General features: G+C 44.1%; 1 protein-coding gene and 1 long non-coding RNA gene across 2 annotated transcripts in view; one reads left to right on the top strand and one right to left on the bottom strand.

Moving 5' to 3' along the window:
• Positions 1 to 6,409, bottom strand: part of LOC107181712 — a 7,475-nt gene extending 1,066 nt beyond the window's left edge. Inside the window, exons 1-2 of the long non-coding RNA XR_001512407.1 lie at positions 6,377 to 6,409; positions 477 to 482 (exon numbers count right to left, since the gene is read on the bottom strand). This is a non-coding gene — a long non-coding RNA (uncharacterized LOC107181712). The remainder of the gene's footprint in view (positions 1 to 476; positions 483 to 6,376) is intronic.
• A 7,108-nt stretch (positions 6,410 to 13,517) lies between these two features.
• PDHB (pyruvate dehydrogenase (lipoamide) beta) overlaps positions 13,518 to 16,344 on the top strand; it is a 9,798-nt gene continuing 6,971 nt past the window's right edge. Inside the window, exons 1-6 of the mRNA XM_006779126.2 lie at positions 13,518 to 14,068; positions 14,163 to 14,225; positions 14,313 to 14,348; positions 14,508 to 14,793; positions 15,448 to 15,558; positions 15,869 to 15,960. Coding sequence (XP_006779189.1) covers positions 13,961 to 14,068; positions 14,163 to 14,225; positions 14,313 to 14,348; positions 14,508 to 14,793; positions 15,448 to 15,558; positions 15,869 to 15,960 — 696 coding nt within the window. The 5' untranslated portion in view covers positions 13,518 to 13,960. The remainder of the gene's footprint in view (positions 14,069 to 14,162; positions 14,226 to 14,312; positions 14,349 to 14,507; positions 14,794 to 15,447; positions 15,559 to 15,868; positions 15,961 to 16,344) is intronic.

Genomic DNA, 16,344 nt, shown 5'->3' with positions numbered 1-16,344 from the left:
CCCGCCCCATCACCTCGCCCTCCTCCACCCCTGAGTCACGTGGCGGCGGTCCTAACTGGTTTCTTTCCGTGCCTCTTGCAATTTGTTGCAGCCAGTCAAGTGGAGCGAGCGCCCTCTAGGGTCAGCTTCGGGAACAAAATCGTCAGGACACCAGGAAAAGGGACTGTGGGGTTAACTTGGATGGCCTTTCCTAAAACAGCTGCGCTTCTAAAGCTTCCATAAACTAAATTCTACTAATGCGGTATCCGAAATAACCTAATGGCCCTAGCCGGTTTTGCCCAGTGGGGAGAGCGTCGGCCTGCGGACTGAAGGGTGCCCGGGTTGGATTCCGGTCAAGGGCACATGCTGGGTCGTGGGCTCAGTCCCCAGTAGGGGCCATGCAGGAGGCAGCCTATCAATGATTCTCTCTCACCAATGTTTCTCTCTCTCCCTTCACTCTCTAAAATCAATAAAAACATATAGTTTTCTAAAAAGACGACTATCTATGAACCAGGAAGCAAGCTCTCACCAGACAATGAATCTCTTGGTGCCTTGATCTTGAACTTCCCAGACTCCAGAACTTTAAGAAATAAGTTTCTGTTGTTTAGAAGCTACCCAATCTACAGTATTTTGTTTTAGCCCCCAGACTATGACATGCACTTAACAGATGAGAGAGCTGAGATATAGAAGCCACTTGTAGTACAGACCTCAAAGTAGAAACATGTGCACATGAACTATATTGACCAGCGTGTGGGGAAATTGGCCCTTTCAGATATTGCTTGTGGGAAGGGATGACAATACTGAACACAATTTAAAATGCAGTTACTTTAACCTTGAGATTCTTCCTCTAGAAATTATGCAGATGCATTTGCATGAGTGTGCAAAGACATATGGGCAAGGCATTCCAATGCACCATGGTTGTAATAACAAAGACTAGAAGACTAGGGCATAATGTAATAGGACATCAGTTAAGTAAATTATGATATATAGCCACACTGAAAGCAAGTGAGGGAAATCTACTTACACTGACATGCAGTCTTACAAGATGCATTCCTAATGAAAAAAACAAGGCATGGGGCACTGTGCATGTCTTAACGGCTAACATTGAAGCCGAAGTACCAGGTTCCAATTTAGGGAAGACAGAGTAAACACAGTCCACCCTACCTATCACAATGACTGCAATTATATATAAATCCTTTCAGAATGCATGGAGCAGCTATCTAAGGATGCTGAGTCAGAGAAGAAACCAGAATCCAAAGGTGCACCAATCTGGCGGGAACTTCACAATTTTTCCCTCAGTATTGCCCGGTCTAAACTCAAAGGTATCTGCTCAAAACCCAGAAGGTTCATCAGGTACAGATAGGAAGAGCTCCAAGAGAAGCTCTTCTTTTCTGATCGTGTGTGTGTGTGTGTGTGTGTGTGTGTGTGTGTTTGGGGGTGGGAGTACCCCATCTTGGTTTCCTGCAGGCAACACCTTGGTGTTGGGGGCAGCAGTGTGTGGGTAGAATTCAGGGGTGGGCAAACTTTCTGACTCGAGAGCCACAATGGGTTCTTAAACTGGACTGGAGGGCCGGAACAAAAGCATGGATGGAGTGTTTGTGTGAACTAATATAAATTCAAAGTAAACATCATTACATAAAAGGGTCCGGTCTTTTTTTTCAATAGTTTTATTCATTTCAAACGGGCTGGATCCAGCCCGCGGGCCGTAGTTTGCCCACGGCTGGGGTAGATGCTTACAACTCTAGAGGAGCTGTGGTTCTAAGAGTCTGGAGAGAATCCCATTGCTTTCTCTTCCCGTCTTCCTTTGGTTCCAGATGCAGACACAGTGGTGGGACGTGCACAGCAGAGCAGGGAAACAAAAGACACCCCCCAACCCCTCAAATTCACCGGTTTAAGTGCTCTCAGTACCTCATAATGTGATAGGGTTAGGGCCTTATACTTGGTAATTAAGGTAAAATGAGCCCAGCAGTGTAGCTCAGAGGTTGAGCATCGACCTACAAACCAGGAGATGGAGGTTCAATTCCCAGTCAGGGTACAAGCCCTGGTTGCAGGCTTGATCCCCAATAGGGAGCATGCAGGGGGGAGCGATCAATGATTCTTTCTCATCATTGATGTCTCAATCTTTTTCTCTCCCTTTCCCTTCTTCTCTGAAATCAATAAAAACATATTTTAAAATAAAAAGGTAAAATGAGGTCATGAGGCTGGGCCCTAATCCAATATGACTGGTATCCTTATAAAAAGGAATTAAGCCCTAGCCGATTGATAGAGCATCAACCTGCAGACTGAAGGGTCCCAGGTTCAATTCTGGTCAAGGGCATGCCCAAGTTGCGGGCTCGATCCCCAGTAGGGGGTGTGCAGGTGGCAGCCTATCAATGATTCTCTCTCATCATTGATGTTTCTATCTCTCTCTCCCTCTCCCTTTCTCTTTGAAATCAATAAAGAAATATAAATTTTGAAAAGAGGGATTAAAACACAGACATGTACATGCACATAGGAGAGACTGTGTAATGACAGAGCAAGAAGGTAAGAAGGGAGGTCTAAGGAGAACCTGCATGCACCTTGATCTTGAATTTCCAGCCTTCAGAAATGTGAAAAATTTTATTTCTGTTGTTTAAGCCACCAGTCTAGTATTTTGTTACGGCAGCCCTAGCAAACGAATACACCCATCTTTCTGGCGGGAGGACTGGAAAGGGAGGCTCTCACATCACAAAGTATTAGGGAAATCAAAGACATGAGAAAGATCAAGATAGACATCCCAGAAACCTGTGCATAACCTCTTAAGCTCACCCCAGAGGTTGCACGTGAAGTTCACATCCTAAACAGCACACCAAAGGCTTTACCAACTGAACTACAAGGTCCCTGACTGATCACTGGGTAGAGCACATGTGGGACCGATCTGACTAGCACTGCAAATGCTTTCAAAACCAGCTCTTTGGAATCACAGCCCACACAAAGCAGACAGCTCGAAACTTGCAAACCTGAACCTCACCCTCTGGATTACCTGAGAAAATTTTAAATATCACATTCTCTAGTCATACTGACAACGAAATAAAAAAAGACATAGGTTACTAATCTCAGGAATGAAAAAGGATGTATCACTATAGACCCACAGGCTTTAACTTGAATCTTATAAACAAACCAACAAATATAAATTTAGCAACTTAGGTGAAATGGATCTATTCCTTGAAAAATACAAACAACCACAATTCTCCCAAGAAAAGATAACTTGAATAATTCTACATTTATTAAAGAAATGGAATTTGGAGCTAAAAGGTCCCTGAAAACAAATCTTCAGATGGTTTCAGTTATAAATTCTACCAAATATTTAAAGAGAAAATAAAACCAATTCTACACAATCTTTTTCAGAAAACAGAAGAGGAACACTTCTCAACTGATTTTGAGACCAACATTATCCTGATACCAAACCCAGACAAGATAATACAAGAAAACTATAGACCATTATCTTTCATAAACACAGACATAAATCTCAACAAAATACAAAATATTAGCAAAATAAATCCATTAAAAGATATCCATTTTATAAATATGAATATAAATATAAATATAAATCCACAAACACACACACACACACACACACACACACACACAGAGGCCTGGTGCATGAAATTCGTGCACTCAGTGGTGGTGGGGAGGGGGGGCGGGCCCTTAACCCGGCCTGCACCCTCTCATAGTCTGGGAGCCCCAAGATCAATAGCTCCACAGAGGGAGGCCCCGCCCACCTGCCATCACACCACCGGCCGGGTAGCCTGGGCCTCCCTCTTTGGGGTGATCGATCGCAGAGCCCCCTCATCCCCCATCGATCACCCTGCCAGCCAGTGCCCTGGGCCTCCCTCTGTGGGGCGATTATGGGGCAATGGCGACCATCCCTCCCCCCGCTCCCCAATCGCATCGCAACTACCTTGGCTGGCCTGGCCCCAGTGCGTGTCATAGTGTAGTCATCCAGACGGTCATTCTGCTGTTCAGCCGTTCAGTCGATTTGCATATTACACTTTTATTATTATAGATATATATCAACATGACCAAATATGGTTTTTACTAGGAATGCAACATTCAATATGGAAAAATTAATCAATGTAATCCACACTTTTAAGAAAGTAAAGAAGAAAAATCAAATAATCAAATAAACTGATGCAGAAGAAATATTTGACAAAATTCAGTGGCCAGCCATGATAAAAGGACTGAGCAAACTAGGAACAGAGGTAACTTCTTAGCCTAAATAAAGATATCTACAAAAAAATTAAAAGACACATCACGCTTACTGGTGAAAAATTGAATGCTTTCTCTCTAAGATGGTGAACAAGGCAACTATGTCCATTTTCATCACTCCTATTCAACACTGGTACTAGAAGGCCAGTACTACAGCATGAAAAAGCAACAAAAGACATATATATTTAAAAAGAAATAGAATCATCTCTTTCACAAACAACACAATTATCCATGTAGACAATCCCATGGCATCTGCAAAAAAGCTCCTAGAAGTAATAAATGAGTTTAGCATGGTTTCAGGACATAATGTCAACAACTGAAAATCAACTGTATTTCTATATCCTGGCAGTTAACAATTAGAAACTGACATTTTAAGAATATCATTTACAATAACCTACAATGGACATAAATACCTAAGTATACATCTATTAAAATATGCACAAGATCTGCACACTGAAAACTACAAAAGGCCAATGAAGAAACCAAGGAAATCAAAGTAAATGGAGAGACATACTGGACTTATGGGTGTAAGACTCGATATAGTTAGGATACCAGTTCTTCCCCAAATGTTCTACATCTTCAATACTATCCCAATCAAAATTCTATCAAGGTTTTTTTTTCTGCAAAGGCAGATAAGCTGATTGTAAAACAATTTGGAAAAGAAGAATAATGTTGGAGGATTCACATTACTTGATTTTTAAAATTATTATACAGCTATACAGAAGGGATAAACACACAGATCAATGGAACAGAATGGAGTCCAAAAACACAAACCCATTCAAAACAGCCCATTGACTTTTGCATAAAGGTACAAAGGCAATCCATGGAGGAAAGATGGTCTTTTCACAAAATAATGTTGGCACAATTGGACATCCATATGCAAAATAACCCTGCATCTAAACCTCACACCTTATACAAAAATCAACTCAAAATTGACCATAGATCTAAATGTAAAGCTATAAAACTTTAGAAGAAAAGATCGAAGAAAAACTTTGCAATCTGGTATTAGCCAGATTGGATGTGACACGAAAACATGACCCATAAAAGAAAAATCTCGTAACTTGAATTTCATCAAAATTTAAACTCTTTTCTCTGCAAAAGACACTCTGAAGAGAATGAAAAGATATACCACAGACGAGAAGAAAATATTTGCAAATGATATATTCAACATGGGACTTATATCCAGAATATATTCAGGGTGAGGCAAAAGTAGGTCTACAGTTGTTCATCCTATCTAATAATAGACAAACATGGTAATTGACCGTACCTTCCCTATGCCTCCCATGGGCTAATCAGCATGATATGCAAATTAACCGCCAACAAAGATGGCGGTTAATTTGCATACTGCAGCAGGGTGGGACAGTGCCATCCCGCTTGCCCTGCCACCATCTGGGTCTGCTATCTGTGACCCGGGGCAGCGGGAGTCCGTGTGCGACCCGACCTGGGGCAGCCCAGCGGGGCAGCAGTGATCCGTCGGCCCACCCAGCCGCCATCTAGGCATCCCATGTGTGACCTGCCCGGGGCGTCACGTGTGCGACCCGACTCAGGGCCGCACCCCAACCCCCGGATCGGCCCTGCATGTGTGTGACTCAGGGAGGCGGGGCAGGCACCGAGGGATCAGGCCTGCCATCTGCCACCTGGGGAGCAGGCCTAAGCCAGCAGGTTGTTATCTCCCGAGGTCTTCTCTTTCCCCATCCTGTATATAACTCAACTTTAGGAAAACAAAAATCCAATAAAAAATGGACATAAATGAATGGCCAATAGCACATAAAGAGATGCTCAACATAATTGGCCATTTGGGAAATGCAAATCAAAACCATGATGAGCTATCACTACACACCTATTAGAAAGGCAACAAACAAACAAATGATAACGCCAAGTGTTGGTGAGGATATGAAGCAACTGGAATGCTCATACATTGTTGGTAAGAATACAAAATGGGCCCTGACCGGTTTGGCTCAGTGGATAGAGCGTCGGCCTGCAAACTGAAGGGTCCCAGGTTCGATTCCGGTCAAGGGCATATACCTTGGTTGTGGGCTCATCCCCAGTAGGGAGTGTGCTAGAGGCAGCTGATCGATGTTTCTCTCTCATCGATGTTTCTAACTCTCTATCCCTCTCCTTTCCTCTCTGTAAAAAATCAATAAAATATATTAAAAAAAAAAAAGAATACAAAATGGTAAGACCACTCTAGAAAATAGTTTGGCAATTTCCTAAAATTTAAATATTACACTTACCTTATGACCCAGCAATCGCAATCCCACACCAGAGAGAAATGAAAATGTATATTCACACAATATTCTGTACAAAAAATTTTAGGCCCTGGCCAAATAGCTCAGTTGGTTAAAGCATTGTCTTGATATGTCAAAGTTGCAAGTTCGATCCCCGGTCAGAATCAACCAACGAATGCATAAATAAGTCGAACAACAATCGATTTTTTTTCTGTTTCTCCCCTTCTCTCTCTCAGATACACACACACACACACACACACACACACACACTCAATTCGTCATCACCAAATACTAGAATCAACTCAAATGGACAAACTCTGGTACATGCATACGACAGAACACTTACTACCACCATCTGGGTCTGCTATCTGTGACCCGGGGTCTGCTATCTATTCATAACCTGGATGAATCTCAAAGGCATTATATTGAGTGAAATAAGCCAGTCTCAAAGACGTATCTAGTGTATGGTATTATTTATTTAAAGTTCTGGAAAAGGCAATAGTATGGCAACAGAGACACAGATTAGTGGCTGTCAGGGATTCTGAGGGGAGGGATCGCGTCACAAGGACAGCAGGAGGAACTCTGGGGAGTCATAGGACCATTGTGTATCCTAATTGTGATTATTACCCAAATCTATAGCAGCTTCAAAACTCAAAGAGCTCACAATTTTTCTGTATGCTTTTTCAAAAACAATATTCTTGAAAAGCTCACATTCGTGTAAAGAAAGGAAAATACAGACATATATGCTTATATACAAACAGCCCTTCTCTGTAAATACACAGAAGAAATGAGTCACAGTGGTTGCCATGGCCGGGGATGGAGGAGGATAACAGGTTCAGGGACGGAAAGGGAGATTACTTTATACTTCTCTGGACTACTTGAATTTCCCCCCCTACAATAAGATGAATTTCCTATTCAAAAATATTTTTAAAAGTAAAAATGAAATTAAAACATAAGTGCATATGAATATATGGAAAAGAAATATGCAAAAATTATGAGATACTTTGCTAATGAGTGGGATATACCTTTTGGGGAAATGAGCAAGTTTTGAAGATGGTGGTGGTGGTTGAATAACAATGTGAATGTATTTAATGAGACTAAACGGTATACTTAAAAATGGTTAAAATGGCCCTGGCTGGTGTGACTCAGTTGGTTGGAGCATCCTCCAGTACACCAAAAGGATGTGAGTTCAAATCTAGATCAGAGCACATACCTAGATTGTGGTCAATCCATAAGGGTGTGTAGGGGAAGTAACTGATTGAAATTTCTCTCTCACATTGATGTTTCTCTCCCTCTCTCTTCTTCTCTCTCTCAAATCAGTAAGCATGTCCTCCGGTGAGGATTAAAATAAAATGGTTAAGCCTTGGTCAATGTGGCTCAGTTGGTTGGAGTGTCATCCTGTGCACCACAAAGTCACTGGTTCAATTCCCGGTGAGGACACTTACCCAGGTTGTGGGTATGGGAGGCAGCCGATCAATGTTTCTCTTTGACATTGATGTTTGTTTTTCTCTCTGCCTTTCCCTTCCGCTTTCTCTAAAAAAAAAAAAAATCAATAAAAACATATTATTTTTAAGAGGATTCTTATAAATATGGTTAAGTAACATGCAAAAATATATTTTTTAAATGGTAAAATTTATATTATGCATATTTTACCACAATAAAAAACAATCTAATTAGATGTTAACAAAAGACTTGAACAGACATTTCACCAAAGAAGGATGGCAAGTAAGCACATAAGAAGATGTTCAAGATCATTAACCATTACAGAAATGCAAATTAAAGTCATGAGGAATACCACTACGTATCTATTAGAATGGCTAAAATAAAATAAAAATTAATATCAGATGCTAGCAAGGATGTAGAGAAAGTGGATATTTCATACATTGTAGGAAATAATGTAAAATGGTACAACCACTCTGGAAAAGGTTGGGCAATTTCTACAAGTTAAACATACACTTACCAGACAACCATACTACTGGGTACATACATGGAGAAATGAAAACTTATGTTCAAACAAAAATCTGTAAACCAATGTTCCTAACAGCTTTATTGGTAATAGCTAAAACTGGATACAAACCAAATATCCTTCAATGGACAGACAAACTGATTATAACTATCATACAACTATTCACAATAAAAAGGAATGAAATGTTGATACAATTTGAATGGATCTCAAGGGCAATAGGCTAAATGACACTCACCAATACCAAAGAATTACATAGTGTATGATCCCATGTAAGAAACATTCTTGAAGTAACAAATTATAGTGCTTGAGAACAGATCAGTGGCTGCCAGGAGTAGGGGCGGGGGAGGGGATGTGACTATGAGGTAGCATGAGAGCTTCTTTGTGCTGGGACAATTCTGTATTCTGATTGTGGTGGTTACGTGAATCGGTACATGTGGTAAAATTCTATAGTGCTACACACACAAAAGAATGCATATAAAATTGGTGAAAGCCGAATAAAGTCTATCTCTACTTAATAGAATTGTACAAATGTCGATTTCGGAGTTTTGATAATGTGCTATGGTTATATAATATCATTGGGCAAAGCTCCGTGAACTCAACTATTTCTGCAATTTTTTTGTGAAGCTTAAAGTCTTTCAAAAGATCCTAGCTGGATTGGCTCAGCAGATAGAGCCTCAGCCTGCGGACTGAAGGGTCTTAGGTTCGAGTCTGGTCAAGGGCTCATGCCCAGGTTGTTGGCTCGATCCCCAGTAGAGGGGCTTGCAGGAGGCAGCTGATCCATGATTCTCTCTCTCCCTCTCTGAAACCAATAAAAAAAATTTTTAAATTAACATTTATATGCCACTATGTGGCAAACACATTCTAGCAGCTTTACAAACATTAACTCATTTAACCCTCATAACAGTCCTATGAGGTAGGTACTATTATTATCCCAATTGCAAGAGATTAAATGTTTTGTTCCCCCCAAATCCGTATGTTGAAACCTAATCTCCAATGCGATGGTATTTGGAAGTGGGGCCTATTGTAGATGATTAGGTCATGAGGGCAGAGCCCTTATAAATGGGATTAGTGTCTATAAAAGAGCACCCAGAGAGCTCTCCCTTCCCATCATCTGAGGACATTAAGAAGATGACTCTCGCTGTAACCGGTTTGGCTCAGTGGATGGAGCGTCGGCCTGTGGACTGAAGGGTCCCAGGTTCCATTCCGGTCAAGGGCATGTACCTTGGTTGTGGGCACATCCCCAGTAGGGGGTGTGCAGGAGGCAGCTGATCCATGTTTCTCTCATCCATGTTTCTAACTCTCTATCCCTCTTCCTTCCTCTCTGTAAAAAATCAATAAAATACATTTGAAAAAAAAAAAAGATGACTCTCTGCCCTGGGGTGTGGCTCAGTTGGTTGAGCATGTCCCATGCACCAAGAGGTCAGCAGTCAGGGCACATGCCCAGGTTGTGGGCTCAATCCCCAGTAGGGAATATGCAGGAGGCAGCTGATCAATGATTCTTTCTCATCATTGATGTTTCTCTCTCTCCATCTCCCTTCCTCTCTGAAATCAATAAAAAAATATTTTTTAAAAAAGAGTAAACTATTGATACACTTAAAAATACGAACCTCAAAAACATTTTGCTGAGCTAAAGAAAACAGAAACAAGAGTACACATCCCAAAGTTCCCTTATTTTAAGGTCTAAAACAGCAAACTGAAATATGATGAGGGAAATCAGATCTGTGGTTGCCTGTGTGGTGATGTGTGTGGGATGACTGGGAGGAACATGAGGGAACTTTCTGGGGTAGTGGAAATGTGCATTTTACTGTTTAAGTTACATCTAAAAAACTGAGGAGTAGGAGACAAAAAGCCCTCTTTAATAAACCTTGCTTGCAATTACACACACACACACACACACACACACACACACACACACGGTCAAATCCATAGAGATTGAAAATTTGGCTAAAGTACTACCTGACAATCTAAAGTGACTTGAAGATAAGTGTTCCTAAAATTTTGGAAAGCTTTAATTCTGAGAGGGAAGTGCCCCAGTTGGCCAATTTACACTTTCCAATCCCTTTATGTAAGATCTACAGCATATAAATGTAGACTGGTTTGGTAAAGATTACGTGTTAAAAATTCAGCACTTAAAAAAAATTTTTTTATTGATTTCAGAGATGAAGGGAGAGAAACATCAACGATGAGAGGGAATCACTGATGGCTGCCTCCTGCACGTCCCCCATTGGGGATCAAGCCCGAAAAACCAGGCAGGTGCCCTGACTGGAATCAATCAGTGACCTCCTGGTTCATAGGTTGATGCTCAACCACGGAGCCACGCCAGCCAGACAAAAATTCAGCACTTTTATCCTTTGTGCCTTTAAACAGAAATACTGTGCCTGGTTTTTCCAAAGTGGCCATTTATAGAGTTTGAAAGGAAAGCATCAGAAGCGTGCACAGTCGTTGTCTCCAAAGAAAATTCTCAGCAGAGACCAACCGAGTCCTGAGGAGTGACGCTGCCTAGGGTCAGCTGGACAGACTAGCCGGGGCCGCAGCTTTTTGGGGTCTCTATGAAAATATGGCCCAGAACTACAGTCCTTGGTCTAGACCACAGTCCAGATTCTGGCTTCTCATTGGGTCCTTGTTCCTTCACCTGAGGTCTCCCTTTGCTTTGTAATTCTAATCCCAAAACCTCTCAGTGCTGACATATTTTCATTCTAAGCAGAACTCGGGAATCCCTGAGCACTGACATCTCAGATCCAGGGGTTTCTCGGGGGAAGTGCTGGGGCCTCCTGCAGGGTCTTGGCAGGTCTTGACTCCACCTTAGAGCACATCTCTTCGTTTTACAGATGACGAAGCAGCGGCCCCGAGATTAAAGGCCATCTCTAGGCAGCTGTCCCCAAATTTGTGTCTCTAGCCCCGGTTAGCCTCTAGCTCTAGGCGCCTACATCCAGGCGGGGTAGGGCCAGTCGCCTAAATGCAGCCGGTGGAGAATGGACTCTTCCTACCTGCTCCCAGCCGCCCCCACCCGCAGCTACCCAACCACACACACAAAACCCCCAGCTACCCAACCACACACACAAAACCCAAATCTTCAGCCCTGGACGGTTTGGCTCAATGGATAGAGCATCGGCCTGTGGACTGAAGGGTCCCAGGTTCCATTCCGGTCAAGGGCACATGCCCGGATTGCAGGCTCAATCCCCAGTAGGGGGCGTGCCCATCAATGATTCTCTCTCATCATTGATATTTCTATCTCTCCTCCCTTCCTCTCTGAAATCAATAAAAATATTAATAAAATAAAATATGAGATGTCATATCGCTCCTCTGCTAGAATCCTCAAATGCTTCTTCTCAGACTCAGAGTAAAAACAAAATCTTAAAAAAAACCCAAATCTTTCTTCAACTCTCGCCCTTCCCTCACAGCAATCCTATATATTCCCTTTGCAAACAGATCTCAAACCTGCCCCCCGCTTCATCCCCGAACTGGCCCCGGCCCAGCTCTCCCTGCTGTTCCCGCACTCGCCTCCTCCCCTTTCCCCCCAGCAGCAGACACCGCTGTGATCCGGTCCCAGAGCCCAGGTGAAACCCAGGCTCCCGGCGTCGCGGGGAGGAGGGGAGACGCAGGGATCCCCCGTGGCCGCACTCGACTCCCAAGGGGGAGAGGGAGGGGAACGGGAGGGAGCTCCCGGAGGCTGCCCCGCCCTAAACGCGGGCTGCTGGGAACCTCCGCACAGGCAGGACCCCGACTTCTGCTGCAGGAAGCGGTGAGAAAGCCACTCGTCCGAGTCAAACAGCCCCAAATCCAAATCCCGGCGCCTCCTCCGCAGCCCAGCCAGCTCACTTCTGCCTCTGTAACTTTCTCAATAAACTTCCTCTTATCATTTGAACAAAATAAAACTAATCCTGGCTCACGCAGCCAATCTCCGCTTCCGTTTACTCCTCTGTGAAATGGAAACAATAACGCATTACCTGCGAGGGCTCCCAGGAGGAGTCAATGAGCTCCAAAGTTCTAACCACAGCGCACAGCAGGCGTTTCATGCGTCAGCGAAAGCTCTCGCTCGCATTCTAACGAACCCACACCACAGCCTGGACTCGCGCATAAGGCGGAAGTTGCCTGTCACTAGTGTGCAAGCGCTACTTGTGCCCACAGGATTTCAGTGCCCACAGGGTTTCAGTGCCCGCAGAAGATGGCCCGGGTCACAGGGTCCCTCCAGCCTCGAGTTCAGCCCTGAGGCTGCCTCCTGGTCCCCGCGCTTCAAGCCGCACCGCCCAGGAGCGTGCCCTCCGCCCGCAGCCCGCATTCCAGCAGCCGCCGGCGCGCAGAAGTAAAGTGGGTTGGAGTCGACCTAGGAAGAACCGCAGGACCACCCCGCGGGGAAGGGGCGGGGCACGCCCGCGCCGCGCTCTGCCATTGGTCCGCTCCAGCGGGAGGCGGGACCCTATACAACGTCGCAGCCCCGCTGTGTTGTCTGTCATTCGGCGGCGGCTAGAGGACACGGTTAAGATGGCGGTGGTGTCTGCGTTGGTGCGGAGACCCCTGGAGCAGGTAGGCGGCAGCGGCGGGCCCGACCACCCTGCGCGGTCCCTGTTATCCTGCCCCCGCGATGGGCGACCCATCCGAGGGCACTGGACTGGACGCTTTCCCCCTGATCACCCTTCCCCCTTTATTTTTATTGTGGCAAAATGTACGTAACAAAACTAAGCGCTTTAACGTGAGTATTCAGCGGCAGGAAGACCATTCGCTGTGTTTGGCAGCCATCGCCCCGTTTGCTAAACACTGCCGCCCCGGCCCCCGCCACCCTCTCCGGCACTTGCCGTCTCAGTTCCCAGCGCGTCCTGGACGTGGCGTCCGGCAATAGTCGTCCTTTTTACCCGCCCCTTCCACTCCGCATGGCCAGTAGCCGCGGTCACAGTTCCAGGCTTTCTAAAGGCCGAATGCCGCGCCATTGTGCGGATGCACCACGTTTGGTTTAATCATCTGTTGATGGACATTTGGGCTGTTTCCACCTTTTGGGTTTATAAATAATGCTGCTGTGGACATGGTTGTGCAAGAAGCCGAGTCTCTGCTTTCAGTTGTTTTGGGGAGAGATGGAGAATTGTTGGATCAATGGTAATTCTGTATTCAACTTTTTGAGGACCCCCCCTTTTTTTTATTAGAGGATTTTACCAGCCTATATAGTAAAATAACTCCTAGGTCCTGAAGGCAACGTGTGTGGCAGTGCCTGGCAAGTGCTGAATATGTAGAATTATTTGGGCTTCCTTAACAGTTCCCTGAAGTGGGGAGTAAAACCACCCAGGGTACGTTCTGCTTGTGAAGTTTTGCCTCTGAACTGGCCCCGCAGATCTCGTAAGCCCTGTGCATATCAAGCAGAGCGTTCGTAAACTTCTCATTAACACACCCAATCACAGACTAGTTCCGTGTGATCGAAGTATTACTTTTAGAATTGACCTCATAAAGAGAAGCCTGCTCTAGAAATAATTTTATATTACATACTGTGGGCAGCCTAGGTGTGAAGGGGGAGAACCTCAATAGCACCCTACAAAATCCTGGAGCTTATCGACTCTTCCCATACCTGTGACAGATGACAGTTCGTGATGCCATAAATCAAGGTATGGATGAGGAGCTGGAAAGAGATGAGAAGGTGTTTCTGCTCGGGGAAGAAGTGGCCCAGTATGATGGGGCTTACAAGGTAACCAAGATACGGGAAAGCTGAACAAAATTGAGGTGATGATTGGGCTCCCGGGTACACTTTATAAAGTAATGGGGTCACTGCTTAATTTTAGGTCAGTCGAGGCCTATGGAAGAAATATGGAGATAAGAGGATCATAGACACCCCCATATCTGAGGTGAGCCTGCCATCAGGAAGCTGACCGCTAAAGGGTGCAGTGTTATAATTTTTACGGGTTTTCACATGTTTGTGTTTTATTTTGTAGATGGGGTTTGCTGGAATTGCCGTAGGTGCAGCTATGGTATGAATCTTTATGAATCTCATCTTAAGTGTGGAGTAAAACCTTTTTAACATAACCTTTTGAAACACATTATTTGAATGTTGGGGGAGCAGAGTGGTTGTTTGCCCCTCTTCATTGCTGTTTCAAGTCTTTTTCACATCTGTGTTTTTGATTTGACAGGCTGGGTTGCGGCCCATTTGTGAATTTATGACCTTCAATTTCTCTATGCAAGCCATTGACCAGGTTATAAATTCAGCTGCCAAGACCTACTACATGTCGGCGGGCCTTCAGTCTGTGCCCATTGTCTTCAGGGGGCCCAATGGGGCCTCGGCAGGCGTAGCTGCCCAGCACTCACAGTGCTTTGCTGCCTGGTATGGACACTGCCCAGGCTTGAAGGTGGTCAGCCCCTGGAACGCAGAGGATGCGAAAGGACTTATTAAATCGGCCATTCGGGATAACAATCCAGGTCAGCAGAGGAGCCCTTGGGTCTCTTTTGAACATTCAAGAACTAAAATGAAATCTTTGCATGGGAGGCACCAATAAAAGCTGCTTGTTAGGCTTAGACATATCATATAAAATAGTGAGGAAAGTAAAAGTTTTTATTTCTGACTACATGGGGGCCAGTTAGGTAAAGGAGACACTTACTTTGTACCTACAACACTGGTTTAACCTCATAAAGTTAGGAGTGAGCAGACTACAGAAGTCAATACCTAAACCATCTTCAGGGGAACTGGCCACGGTAGACACAGACTTCCTAATCAGCACAGTGAAGCTTCACAAAATGGAATGGTAGTGGCGCTCTCCCTCTCGGGAGCATGCCACCTTTCTCCCTCTAGGGGTGCATCTCCTAAGCTCTATGGGTCCCACCAGACTTGCACCCAGGGGCGCAATGGGCAGCAGCAGCGTGTCCCCGGCTAACCCCCTGAACCTGTCTCCAAGGCCCCCTTTTCTCTGACTTTCCCGTGAGCCAGAGCAGCCCCGCCCAGTCTCCTCTTGCTGCTTGTCCTCAGCCCTTATTTCACTGTCCCCAGCTTGAACAAACATGCTCTCAGAAAAGAAAGTGTTGTGTGTACTTATTTAGTCACATAGTTACTTTTCTTTAAATATTTGTATTTTGCAGTGGTGATGCTAGAAAATGAATTGATGTATGGAGTTGCTTTTGAATTTCCCACAGAAGCTCAGTCAAAAGATTTTCTGATTCCTATTGGAAAAGCCAAAATAGAAAGGCAAGGTAAGAAAACTTAGTATACATTTAAACATTATTTGTACTATAACCCCTGTTTGTGTTACTCAAATTCATTCTAGACTGTATTGCCCTTTATTTTGATTAGGGAAGTATTAGATGAGTCAAGATAAGAATATATCATGCCCCAATTGCTCATACACTTGTGTTTTTCTAAATCTTAATCCAGTAGATTTGTATTTCATTTCTAGGAAGGTTGCCACATGCCTCATATTACTAGAATGAAGCTGAGTTGAAGATTTTATAAATCTATTAGTTTCAACCTGACTTCTGATCTGTGAAAAACACTTTGTTTCAGGGACACACATAACTGTAGTTGCCCATTCAAGGCCTGTGGGACACTGCTTAGAAGCTGCAACAGTGCTATCTAAAGAGGGAATTGAATGTGAGGTGAGTGGACATTCACTTGTTGTTAAAGAATCAGAAAGATTCCCTTTAGATTTAAGACCCAAAAATAGGAATTTGAGTTCTAAACAGGCTAACTAGATGTGTAAAATCTTGCTTTGTCACTCATTTCTGTCTCTGCTTAAAGCTGGAAACCTGCTTTTCAAATACATAGTTTTTTTTACCACCTAGGTTCTGGATCTTTTGGAATAGTCCTGCGTTTTGAAGTTAAGATCCATCTTTGGAACTGGAGGTTGGGAGAAGGGGAAATATAGAAGTCAATGAGTCGAACCCTTTTATAACCAGCACTAGCACTTGTTATACTTGGGCAAGTTATGTACCCTAACCTCAAAAGATTTGGAGTGACGGACAGGAGCTTAGAAAGAACAG

This window comes from Myotis davidii, unplaced genomic scaffold (genome assembly GCF_000327345.1).
Source record: "Myotis davidii unplaced genomic scaffold, ASM32734v1 scaffold189, whole genome shotgun sequence".
Taxonomy (NCBI): Eukaryota; Metazoa; Chordata; class Mammalia; order Chiroptera; family Vespertilionidae; genus Myotis; species Myotis davidii.
This window is presented reverse-complemented; position numbering and strand designations above follow the sequence as displayed.